Raw genomic sequence first — 13,867 nt, 5'->3', positions numbered from 1 at the left:
GAAAGGATATTTTCTTTTTCAGCATAGAACTTCTTTTAAGCATCCATCCATTTTCTAATTGCTTTATTCAATTCAGGGTCATGAGGAGGCCAGAGCCTACATGTATCTCATCAAGCAACGGGCTTAAGGCACTGGATGGGACACCAGTCACCACAAGGCACACAAAAAACATGCACATACTCAAAACAGGGCCAAATTCACAGAAGCCAATTAACCTACTAGCATGTCTCTGAACTGTGGGAGGAAACCAAAGCACCCGGACAAAAACAGCACAAACATGGGGAGAAAATACAAACTCCACAGAGATAGCACACTGGAATCTGGAACTGGAATTGATATATATATTCTACTCTGATTAAAAAAAAACTAATTAATTCTACTAAGACATTATGAGGGACTGCTTGACTACATCAAACTGCGATCGTTTCTGATTAGTGTCTTAATATGTTTGGGAAAAATATAGGATTTTTTTTCTGATATCTCAGTTTTTTATATATTAAAAATTATATCATAATTTTTAATTAAAAATTTGGCAGCACTTCTTGTTCAGGAGCCCTGAGCAGTCCTGGCATGTTCTGTCTGTGAATTCAGTTCACACAGTCTCAGTGGTGGTTTTCATCGTGTTGACATGCAGTCAGGACCCGACTGGCCATCAACAAATAATGCAATTGAAATTGTGTTCTAAAAATGTCTGAGAGCTTCCATGAGATGTACTGATGATTAATTCGATGAAGAAATATCTGAAAATGTCAAGCAATCATATTGTAGAGGAAATAGAAATGTCATAATTCAAAATTGAAACGTAAATTATTGGACCATGAAGTACACCTGAGCATTGTTCCATTCCTCTTTGGCACATGAGGTATAAACACAAAATAAAATGAATACATGTTCAAACAGAGTTTAAGTAATCAGTATCTGCGTCATTTTTTAAAAGCTCTATACGATACTTTTCCCCATACATACTGAGAAACAAAAGGCTGTTTCTCAGTTTACTTTCTCCTGTACATGCTGTATAAGGTATTAAGTGTTATTTTTTTTAAAAATCTGTTATCATAGCATGTATATATCCTTTCTGACCTTGCTTTGTTTTAAATATTTAACTATTCTGAGCAGCTTTCTTTAGAATGTGTGATTACCATGATAGGAATAAATCACAAAGTGCTTGCAATAGTGCAGATTGTCACGTTTCATAACAGCTGCTAACAGACATTTTTGAATTCTTTGATGTTCTTTGCATGCAAATAAATATTTTACATTTCAGAATAAATAAATTAATAAAGATTCTAACATTTCAAAAGTTAAAATGCTTGAAACATTCATAAATGTTGTGAAATTGTTGTGTAAAAAAGTATTTTTTTATTCAACTGCATCATATAAATATATTGCAGTGTTTCATCTTAGTAGTTAAACATAATGCATCCCAAATCTTGGTAGTAAAAATAAGTTTAAGGGGAATAAACAGCAATAGTCATATATCTAATGGCTTTGCAAGACATATTGCCTTTTTCTCTAAATCCAAATTGGTGGGTTTAACCAATGCAAAATAAAAAATAATTATTTTAAAATCACATTTTTAAATTGAAGAAAAAAGGAGTAACAGCCCCTATCACAATAGAATAGTACTGTATGGCTCATGAATAACACTCAAAGTATGTTTAAAATAATGATCATCAGAACTGCACTAGCTCTGAGCAGATAAGGAACATTTCTCTGTGTTCTTTTCAAATAGCATCTGCAGAGGTTTTGGTGCATCTTTATCTAAACGTTGAAATAAATAGTGTAAGATCTTAATATCACCACCTGGCTTTTGACACATTAAATATAATCTTTTTTAACAAGTGTAGACTTCTATTATTTTCTTTAACACCACATACAGTATCTTCATAATGAATACCTTTAGTGCCTATGGAAATTTGCCGATACAAACCATACAGTGTCAGGTAAAATATGCAACAAGATCATGGTCAGGATATGACCATACAACAGTGATCCACAATCAAGAATTACTTTTTTTCTCTGGATTTTATTATTTAGGTGCTAAATTGTTTTAAAATTTTCAATTTTCAATGATTTTCAGAAATATAGATTTTCTCCACTCATTGACATTTTTTTAAATATTATCCTGTAAACATTGAATCATAACTCAGGTGGGTAGCTGCGTCAGCATGCGTAGGCTGCAAAGGAACAAGTAATAGGTTTATTCCATGCTGAAAAAAAGAAGAAAGAGAACACAACGTTTCGGCCATGGAGCCTTCTTCAGGTGTGAGCTGAAGAAGACCTGAAGAAGTCTTCAGGTCTCACACCTGAAGAAGGCTCCACTGCCGAAAGCTGTGTTCTCTTTCTTCTTTTTTTCAGCATGGAATAAACCTATTACTTGTTCCTTTGAATCATAACTTACTCTAATGTAGTTATGTATTTAATGTGGTACTTATTTAGTAGTCCTTATTGTGTACTGTAATGTACACTGTAGTGTACTGTAAAAAACATCATGTATCTAATATTGACATTATTTTTGCAATCTTAAAAGCTACCAACCAACAAAGGCTTCAGAATTATTAAGTGAAACATTCCTCTGGAAACAAGTCAAAAACTAATCAGATGGACAAGAAAGATGATTTTTATGTGAAAACTGCCTTCTGTTTCATGTACTCTGCCTACTGGAATTACATTAGCTATTTCATTAATAGTTTCATATATGTTCATCACTAGTCATATTTATTCATAATCATTGTAGTGATTTAGATTACAGTACATTCATACCCTGGTATAAGAACATTCTGTATAAGAATTTTCGCTCGCCCAAACATGAAGAATTTGTACCTTGCAATTCGTTATAAGAACAAAATTTCACTAATTTGAACTTTGAAGCTTGAAAGTGACCAATTTTGGTCGAGAACCTTCTTCAAACAGTTGAATTCGGTGCCACCGAACAGCTGTCTGTTTTTCCAGGCGTGCGCAAGGCTTTGTGATTAAGGACACCGTGAGGCAGCAGTGCTTTTTTTACGAGCACAGTGAAAGCTAGTGTTCTCATTTTCAAAGTGTTTTTATGTGTTAGTTTTGTAGTTGCTGTTTATTATGGGCCCTAAGAAAGAGAAAAAGATTCTTCAGCGTAATAGTCAACAACAGTATGCGCATCATTCTAGGCAATCGCTTGGATAGCTTTCTATTATGAAAGAATGAAAAATGTAAATATGATATCATTAATTATTTTATAGCTATAGCTGGCTTATTTGAGTAGAACTGCATTCTTCACTAAGCTTGCTATAATGGTCTGTATGGTATTATATGCTTAGAGTGTTTTTTGAGGGAACAGGGTGGAATTTCCCCATTAAGAAATAATGGAATTTTCATTTTCGATTTACGATCTCCCGCCTTCAGATACAGATTTTCAGGAATAAATTAGGTTCAGATACCAGGGTATAAGTGTATTTAAGAAGCTCCAATGGATAAGGCCAGGTGCCAATACAAAACAGCAATGATATGTCTACTTTATTCTAGTGTTTCTTTTCTAATATTAGGAATTCTCTACAAGATTTCTTACAGTAGGACCTCACCATTTGCTTCCTTTTTCTGGCCAAGTTCAAACTGTATTCCACGGTAGAGCTCCCTCGAAATGAGTCCATAGGCAATAATCATCACAATCCCCGGAATAAAGAAAAGAATAAACAACAGTAAGAGGTACCTGAAAGACAAGAAACAGAAAGAACAGAAAGAGCAGGTTCAGTGGAAAGGTGAAAAAGGTTCATTTACGTTTCTTACCAGCAATGTGTGTGATTTATGAAAATTATCATAAAACTAGAAAACATCATAAAATAGGAAATAATCTATTAACTTTATTTCAGTAAAAAAATATTACAATTCAGGGTGAACTTCTGCTGAAAGGTAGTAAAGGAAACAGGATATACTGTATATACTGTAGGTATTGCACTGTGCAGATGCTTGTCATAGGACAGGTATGCTTTCTAATAAGGTCATTATTAAAGGAATATACTATAACACTGTAAAATAAAATGAAAATTTTTCAAGCCTAAAGATACTATTATACGTTACCAGGCTTTTATAATTTTAATTAACTTTGGGTATCCTTTTCGTTTTGATTTAATTCAAATCCTTTTTAAACAATCTTTTACTGCCAGATATGAAAGTGAATTATCTCAGGCTGTTGTAGAGTCTTTTCATTAAAATGCATTTGATTCATTTCAAATCCATTTAGACCAACACTGAAGGGCATAAATTACATTAAAATGCCCTGAAACAAACATACCAGGAAGCAGGTTAAGCGGGCAATAAACAAGCTTTGTTCGTATCATTCTTTTATCTTCAATAGTTGCAATTCTATTCAGTAAAGGCCATCACGGTGCACATAATCCAATGGAAGAAGTGCACAGACTAAAGCAAGAGTTGTGCTTTCTGAAGCATCACAATACATCTCTGGTGGGTGAAAATAACTTGTACCCTGTCTTTAAAGCAGACAGCATCCTATAAACATCTGTCCAGTGATGAAACCCCAAGGAGCATTCGGGAGAACCTTTCATTTAGTATTGTCAGTTTACAGTAGAACTGTGTTCTAACTACAAGCTGGCCAGTGCAATTAAAACCTGAATAAATAAAAAATGCAGTGAAGCATTTCTACTGCTAAAATCTCCTACACCTTCCAACTAATTGGCAGGACTTCTTTCTCCTTCCATCAATACTTTTGGCTGCTCGGTTGACATAGAACAAGCAGGTTTTGGGTTAGAAATAGTTTTGCTGTATTTGTGGGATAATATTAAATTTGTTGTTAATATCTTCTGTTTAATTAGCTTTCTCAGTCTTTTGCAATCACTGCTCTCTTTTTATTTTTATTTTTAATATAAAGTACAACTGTTTTCAGTTGTATAGTTAGAACATTTCTCTTACTTGTACCAATTTGTAGATATCTGCACATTCTGTTACATAATTTAAATTTTAAATTGTTTTCTCCTATATGCTCAATTGCTTTCTTATTGTTCTGTTTTCTGTGTTATAGAAATGTAAGCTTCTTGGGCAGGCCATCCCTCTAAACGTGAATTTGTTCTTACTCTGTTAAGTAAAGAGTTAATTCTTTACAGAAACTCTGTGCCATATGCCTGAAATGTGGCATTATGTTAAGCTGTGTTTTATATGTAATTTATATAATAACCACATTGTTAATCCACTTGATATTAATGACTTTACATAAGATTTATTATGCCTCAGACCTTTAACAAGAAGTTTTTAAAAAGCATCGGTATGCACATATGCTGTATCCCTTCCACAGACATTGGTAACATAAACCATCTGTTTATGCTTGTATTGTGGGTACTGTTAACATGTTTGACTACAAAATTGTAGGTGGAAGATTTCTGTATTATTTACCTTGAGTACATGACTGCATCTTTTATGTCTGCAAATACTATTTTTAGTATATATTTGAAAATGGATACACCTTTATATCTTCCCACATCACACCAATATAGATATACGGTGTTTTAAACAAATTATTGCTGTAAATTACTAATAAAATCTAAATGGTTTTCACAGTATTTCAGATGCTTTTCTACAAGTAATCAGATTATTGTATGCCACCAATACATCTGCCACAAGCTAATACTGTATTAATGTAAAATGTCATTGCTAATACTAAAATTAAATTCAACTGTTGTGCTTACCTATAAAATGTATTGCATTGTGTGTGTTCCATGTTGCTTTATTAATATGGATGAAATTATTGTTTCTAACATGAATGTGATTCAAGTACAAGTATGAAAACACCAGAGATACGAGCTATGACTCGACCAGCCGAAACCTGTGGAATCGTCTCACTCCCCACATCACATCTGGGATGACTGGCTTCCAAGAATCTCCCTCTGCCTGCTCAACCACCCACACAAGCAAAATGAGGCCTGCCAGCTTCTCCACAGAGAGCAAAACAAGCAAGAAGAACTGGCTAAAAAACAAACTTACATAATATTCAGCTTGTTAGTACCCTGTCTTGTTTGGGCAAGTTTACTTTGCATTGTAACTTCAGAATTCTTCAGATCTGAGGTAAAGGAGGTAGGTGGGCTGTTTTTGTTTTTTACGTTTTTTGACTGTTTTTAAATGGACATCATATGATTAGATTATGCATTTAAACTTAAATTAAGTATTCATAAGAGAATTGTTGTTGTTTATGTATTGTACCTTGATGTCCAATTTGCTATGGATTGTGATTTCTAAATATACTATTTAAAACTAATTTGGAAATTGTCCCATTAACCCACAAATTTCACAAACATTCAACTATCTTTGTCAGAATTGCACTGAAGTACCGTCTTACCCCACAAGAGAATGAGGGATGAGTAATGAGATCCCATGTTACCTAGTAACTTGAATACACTGCTTAACCAATCAATTTGGACATGGAATTTGTATTACAGATAAAGATGCTACATGCCGTCACTTTTGTCATCACAAACGCAAACACATTTTGCTTACAAAGCTATTTTTTATTTTTACATATATTAGACTTAACTTTAGATGATTTTTCTTGAAATTACGTCTTTATCTAAGTACACACTTAAGTGTGCCTAGGCAATCTTACAGCACAAAACAATTTCCCAGCATTAGGGATGGTTTAAAATATTTTTTGTCTAGCCGTGAATTAGTTTTGTAGTTTAATTCTGGAAAACAGCTGTTATGCATTGGAAACTATGGTGGTATCTGCCAAGGCTGTCAGGTATTTCACAGCATGACTTTCATATGGCAAACTAAAAACAGGGATGGAAACCGATGCTGTTTTTTGGAGCAAAGCACGAGAATTAAAAGGAACATTCCAGAAAAGTAAAGGTTTTACCAAACGAAAAAAGTGATAATGAACGCTGCAGAGCTGATTTTAGCTCAACACACAATATACAGTACTTTTTCAGTAAAAGTAACCAGACTGCATCAAAGAGATTAAAAAAAAATGTGAACTTGAATTAAAGTAACATAAAGAGCAAGTTCTCACAGCACTCACCAAGCCTGCTGCACCTCATCTTTCGGCCAAATGAGACGACATTTGTGTGCCTGGGTTTTGTTTGCCTTAGTGTACATAATAAGGATGCTGAAGATTGGGTAAGGGATCATGATAATGAAGGACAGGATCCAGGTGGCGGCGATGACGCGGTAGGCATGGGACCGGGTCTGCCAAGCTCTGGATTTGAGAGGGTTGCAGATAGCACTGTATCTCTCTATTGCTATCGCCACCAGACTAAAGGTAGAGACGCTCACTGAGATTCCTGCAAAAAAGAGGATGATGAGAAATATTACATTCACTTCTTCTATGTAATGTTTCAGCAAGGTGAACAAGAAACACAATATTTTTAGAATAGTTTCTTATACAATATGTCCTGTGCTGTTTTTTTTTTCTCTTGGTAATAAGAGAAAGGTAATATATGTTTGAGACATGTAGAAAACGAAAAGCCCACTTCACTAAACAGTGACACTATACTGTTTTGGACCCTCGTTGAATGTCACTAATTTGAAAAGAGAGCCCAAAGAATAAAATGGGATCAGAAGAGCTGTATAGAAGAACAAGAAAGAAGGTCAGGCAGAGATTAGTTTAGACTAGGCTGTTTGCGTGAGGATTAGATCGGGAACTACTACACACTGAACATAACAGACGTTATGCAAGACATGTAGTGCTAGCTGTAATGAACATCAATAACTGGTTCTCTGATGTTTTGTAAATGCAAATCATAAAGTCTTAAATGTGTTTAATTTGAATGTAGAACACAAAATAAAAAAATAACTAAAACTGTGCAAAGAGAAAATAGTTATTAGTGTTACAGACATTTCTACATAAACTTTGCACTGGAAGCTGTGTATTTTTTATTTAAATAATCCTCACACTAAATACTGTATACTGTATATCCCTATATGTTTTAAATATGTTGTCAATATTATTATAAAATATATGCCAGTGTTACACAAATGCAATCAGTAGCATCCAGTATGGTTAGAAATCCAGATAATCTAGAAAATCTAGATAATCTTTGCATCATGGGGAAATGGCTACAGGTGACAATTAATGTAGACAAGTGAAGAGTTGTTACGTTTCAGGTGCCAAAAACATTTAATAATTATAAAATAGGAACCATTGAGCTTGTAGAGGCTGCTTATAAAAAAGACCAAGGTTTATAGTGACACATAACTTTCTTCTTCTAGACAATGTGAGAAAGCAGTGTAAAAGTAAAAAGAATGTTAAGATATATATAGTTAAAGGATGTAAATCAAATCAAAATACAGAGGCAGTGGCTAATTTAAAACATTGAGCTGCTGCTCTCAGTGGCTTGACCAGCAACAGGAATACAATTGCACTTGCACCATACAGCCAAAAATAATGTGCTGATTCCCAGACCACAACATATTCCCACATCCTCAACTATACGTGACAACCCTCTGGACAGCTAAATAGGTGGGTCCAGGTCAATAGGCACATCAAATACATAGCCGCAAGGTAAAAAAAAAACACCCTTGTGCTTTTTATTTACAGTGTGGAAAATATCAAAACACCACAACCAATAACAAAACAAAACCCTTAGCTTATTTTTGAAGTGCGTGAAGCTTTAGAAGTTCTAAGTAACTTTTTTTTGAAGTCCCTATCTAACACAGTCAAGCATCCAAACTGCATGCTTGTCTCATATAACTCTCAAAATCAAAACGTTCAAACCAATAAGTTCATAACTCAAAGATTCCTTGGTCCACTGTCAATCCCCCTCCTCTTGTGAATGGCACACAACAGATACCCACTGACTAACCCAGTAAACCTCTGCTTTATGCGTTTTAAACAGTCACCTGCCCAATTGTCTTCCTGCAACTTCCTGTTATGTGACTGAGAACAGCAGCTTATTCCCCCAGATGTTTCTACGGGGAAAAGAGTCCTGACTATGCTCACAGTACAGTACAAAATACAAGAAAGATATTTCTCTTGAAATCCATCCAAAGAAGATCAACCTGTTACATTGTTGGGCTCAAATGAACGTTCGACTTTAACAGGATAAAAGAACTAAACATTTTTAAGCTCAAAAAGAACAGATTACAAGGGAACCTGATTCAAGTATTCAATATTCTAAAACGCATTGATGAAGTGAATGCTATGGACATCTTCAGAAACAACATTGAAACACAAACCAAAGGACACACATGTAAATTAAGAGGAAGTATATTTAAAATGGAGAGGACCCAATACTTTACACAAAGGGTTATGGGAGTTCGGAACACATAACCAGCCACGTTGTACAGTAAAAGGCAATAGCATTGTTTCTTTTGACATCCTCTCATCACTTAGCTACTAAAAGCCAAATGAGTTAAAAGGCCTCCTCTCCTCTACAAACATTGTGGTATTCTTCTTTAACGTTCTTTTCCAAGAGTCTAAAAATCCCTTTCAAATCCTTTGGTTTATTGTAGGGAGATCCACATGGTGAGGCTTTTGTCCCTCAAAACACACTGGCCTGACCAAATGCACTGTCTTTGTCATTATTGAATCGGTGCTCTACTAAACAATATTGAGCAAGGTATGTTAGTTACATAAGCAGTGGATTTTAATGAAAACACTCATTTGAAATTATTCACTATTTCTCCCTGAACAATAATAATTTGAAGGTTTGTGACCTAATCTTTTCATGTTAAAAGCTAACATCACATAAACTACTTTTCTTCAACAATGCATCTTCTTTGCAACAAAAACAAATGGGTGTAATGGAACATTTTGAAACACTAAAGAAGTCTGATGTCAATTTCAATGTCCATCCAATAAACTCCCATGAATGACTTACTTCTCAGTGCTCTCCAGTGAGAGAAATTCAACTTTTATTTTTAAACTAACCTTCTTCTAAGTTGACCTTGAAATCCTGTCTTGTAGCAGGTGAGCTTTAGCTTCAATTTAAAAGTGCAGGGAAGCTTGAAATATTAAAGTAAGAGTTTGTCTCACTATGATGTCAAAGAACCAAGACGTTTGGAAAAAATACAAAACCAGCATTACTCTGTTGCAAGATGTACCATTGAAAAGGCAAGAAAAGGTTTCAGCTTAGATTATGTAAAAGATTCTAACCATCTTCTCTTAGAAAATCTTTAGTTCACCCAGGAGAAGAGTGTGAAAAACGATTATCTTTATGCATTGTGGGAAAACTCATTTTACCGGAATTATACGTTGCAAACAAGGCTAGTCTGAAGTCAGCCATGCATGAGTTACACGAGAGATAAATAAGATAACCTGCCAAGATGTCTTGTGATAGAAACAACTGACTCTTCATCTGAATACCATGGGGTAAACAAATTAGTTTTTTCCATAAAGTTTTGTACTTCAACAATAGCAACAAACAGAAAAGTGAATCTTCAACATGCATTGATTGTCAACTTAAAAAATGCTGAATAGTTAAATCAGAAAAATGAGTAAAACAATTCAGTACAGGGCCTTTAATTACCTTAATGGCTTTTACTAGGCTCTCATGTGCCTTACATCTAAAGCACAAAAATATAGTAAAAAATATCATTTTGCCTTAAAGCATTTTTTTTAGTCTTAAAGTCAGTATAACATGAGTACTGCTAAACCCTCCCAGACACAATAACACATACACAGCTTGTGTAATACAACCAGAAGGAATAAGTTGTCTCATTTTATTTACAAGATCCACGGCAGCTATGCTGGGAAATGTCTATATTTTTGCAAGATCTGATATATAGCATCAGGACACCAATGGTGACCACAACATTGTTTTTTGTTCTATTTTATTTTCAGGCAATAATTTTCACATTTCATTTCTATATTTTACATTTTCTATTATTATTATTTTTTAGGGTATTTTAATGCATTATAACCAAGAAAAGTTTTTTTACAGGGGGTTAAATTTAAAAAGTGAAGCTCTCCTCATCTCTGCTCTAACCAAATATTGAAAGTTGATCTCTGCAATAAAGTATAGAAATTTATCTATACTCCTATCGTTCATCTTGATGGCATAGACTGCATTGCACATGCCACATATCTTCTCATAGCTTCTTGTTTCTTATTTCTTTTGTATTTCAACATTTTATAATTTTAGTTTCGGTGGTCTTTCTGATGTATGAGTTCGGAAAACCGTCTTTGAGAACACAGACGGAGAGATTAGAGTGGTCGTGGCCGTCAGAGGTGAAATGAGAAACAATGGGCTTGGAGAGATCTTCACAGCCCTGACGTGTTCTCTGAAGCGGAGAACCGTCTCTCAAAGACGGTTTTCTGAACTCATACATCAGAAAGACCACCGAAACTAAAATTATTCTGCAGCTAGGATCACACATTCTCCCTTCCCTTAACGACAGACTACTGTTCTTTTAAATTTTCTCCATTCATTGGAAGCTTCATTTCACACCTCTCTGCACCCATTCTGACTTCACACCTCTTGATTGGCCTCTCTTTCTGTCCCCTGCTCCCGCCTCTCACTCCTCCTCCCTCCCAGCCTTTGTTCTCCCGCTACTTTACCTTTGCCTACTGCCCTGTCTCTCTCACTCCTGAAGAAGGCTCCACGGCCGAAACGTTGTGTTCTCTTTCTTCTTTTTTCAGCATGGAATAAACCTATTACTTGTTCCTTTGCAGCCTACACATGCTGACGCAGCTACCCACCTGAACTAATACAATGGAAACTGCTTAAAGACCAACAAATTCTTCTTGTATGTCTATTACCTTAAAAAAACAATATCTGGATATATGTAGTATGAAAGAAATGTCAAGAGCTCACTAACGTTTCTGGCAAAACATAATCTCCATGCCAAACTGAGCCCTTGATGCCTGAGTGGTGTAGCCAGGTTTTCTGATGGTCTGAAGGTATTTATCACAGGGTCTCAAGGTATGCATCCACTCCTGAGCTCAACATGTTTAAATAAACACACAGTAGCTTGTCCAATTATCAGTATAAATATTTTTCAGGTAATGCAAAACAAATTCTGGTTAGAAGATGAGGTTGGATTATTTAGTATAATTGTACTTTATCTGCTGTGCAGGAATTATTTATTTAGGTTTGCATTTATGTAATAATTCCTAGTGGCCATCTTTTCTAAACTAAGAAAGGTATTGATCATCTGAATTAGGTTAGGTCACAGCTTAACTGTAGTCTGCAATTTCTCATTGCAAATTGATCACATTCAGAATAAAAAACTAAATATTAAACATCCCTGTTTTAACAGAAATAACATAATTGACATAATTTATATCACATTAGGACATTCAGTGGATCTCCTACTTGTTAAACCACTCGAGTGTATTTTTGCTTTGTGCTTTGGGTTATTGTCCTGCTGAAAGGTGAATTTGCATTCTAGTTTTTGAAGCAGGTTTTCTTCTATGATTTGCCTATACTTTGCTCCATCCATTTTCTCCTCAATTTTTCAGTCACTGAAAATCATCCCCATAAAACCACCATGCCTTACAATACTGATGGTGTTTATTGGGTGACGCAGTGTTTTGTGTTTGCACCAGACGTACTGTAACGCTTTGAATTAAGACCAAAAAGTTCCAGTATTGTCTTGTCTAACCTCTAAAGCTTTCGCAGCATGTTTACTGTGTGCTGCAAACTCCATGTTGGGATTTTAGTTGCCATAGGGTCCATATAGTTTTGGAGTTACCACGATATTCTTAACCCATGAACATTTCTCCTATCTCACTGATTGAACTCTGTAGCACTTTCAAAGTCACGTTTTGTTTCACGGTGGCATCACTAACCAGCTTCTTCCTTACCCAGTAGCTCAGTTTGGAGGGACAGTCTGATCTTGACAGGTTCTAGGTGGTATGATAGACCTGCCCATTCTTAGTAATTAGCTTCTTTTTATGCTGAAAGAATTATTCAGTGTCTTTGAAGTTTTGTACTCTTCTTCTTTCTACAACATTATCCGTTAGGTTGTTTTGAAAGCTCCTTGTCCTTCATGGTTAAATCATTGCTTGAAATTTACTACCATATTGAAGGACAAAGTCAGGTGAATTTATTCCAAAATCAAGTGAACCGCTATTACTGTACACAAAACTATTCTTCTAATTGTGTGATCAAATTAATTCTGAGCACCTGAAATGACTTGGGTTTGTTGTAGGAAATGAACGCATATGCAATCAAATATTATAGTTTTGGATTTGTTTTTAGAATTTTTGTTGATTTTTAATATCTTTTACAGATAAAATATTTCATTGTCAACATTAGAGTTTGATTATAAACATGTACTTTGTAGTTTGCAATTGAACACAATGGGACATCATTGGAAGGGTATGAATATTTTTGCCAGGCACTATTTGAATTAATAAAAATATACAATATCTAACATTTTGTTTTCTGTTCACAGACACTTCTTAAAGTCTATATTATCTAAACAAAACATTAATGGTACTGATACTTACCCATGAGGTAGGCAACAATTCTGCACATGGCGGCCCCAAAGATGAAGTCTTCCAGTAGGTTGGGAATGAGGGTGAAGGGCATGCAGAAAAGAGCCACCATCAGGTCACTGACAGCCAGGGAGAGTAGGAAGGAGTTGGTGACTGTGCGCATGCGTTTGTTCACAATCAGCACAATGATGATTAACGTGTTGCCAAAAACACTGAGCAGGAAAATCACAGAGTACAGCAGAATTCTCACAGAGTAGTCCAAGTCTAACAAAGGGAAGAATCAGAGAAAGAACAAGTGGTCAAATGGGAAGGCTTACAGTATGTTAAGACATTACTTTTGAAAAAAATTGCAATTGGCATATGAAGAAGTAAGAAAAGTATTCACTCGGACTGTCTCCATTTATAACATGGTTATTTGATGTGTTTAATGCTTGCAGTTTTGATTAATCAAGAACAACCCTGTTAGACACTGCTCCTAAAAACACCCAATTTCTGCTTGGAATGGAT

The 13,867-nt window shown here is 35.1% G+C and overlaps 1 protein-coding gene across 1 annotated transcript in view; it reads right to left on the bottom strand.

Annotated features, from left to right (window-relative positions):
• Positions 1-13,867, bottom strand: part of LOC102697453 (cholecystokinin receptor-like) — a 37,138-nt gene that overhangs the window by 10,374 nt on the left and 12,897 nt on the right. Inside the window, exons 2-4 of the mRNA XM_006639159.3 lie at positions 13,373-13,624; positions 6,998-7,259; positions 3,558-3,685 (exon numbers count right to left, since the gene is read on the bottom strand). Coding sequence (XP_006639222.1) covers positions 3,558-3,685; positions 6,998-7,259; positions 13,373-13,624 — 642 coding nt within the window. The remainder of the gene's footprint in view (positions 1-3,557; positions 3,686-6,997; positions 7,260-13,372; positions 13,625-13,867) is intronic.

This window comes from Lepisosteus oculatus, chromosome 15 (assembly GCF_040954835.1).
Source record: "Lepisosteus oculatus isolate fLepOcu1 chromosome 15, fLepOcu1.hap2, whole genome shotgun sequence".
Classification (NCBI taxonomy): Eukaryota; Metazoa; Chordata; class Actinopteri; order Semionotiformes; family Lepisosteidae; genus Lepisosteus; species Lepisosteus oculatus.
The sequence above is the reverse complement of the archived record's forward strand: the minus strand, read 5'-3'. Positions and strand labels throughout refer to the sequence as shown.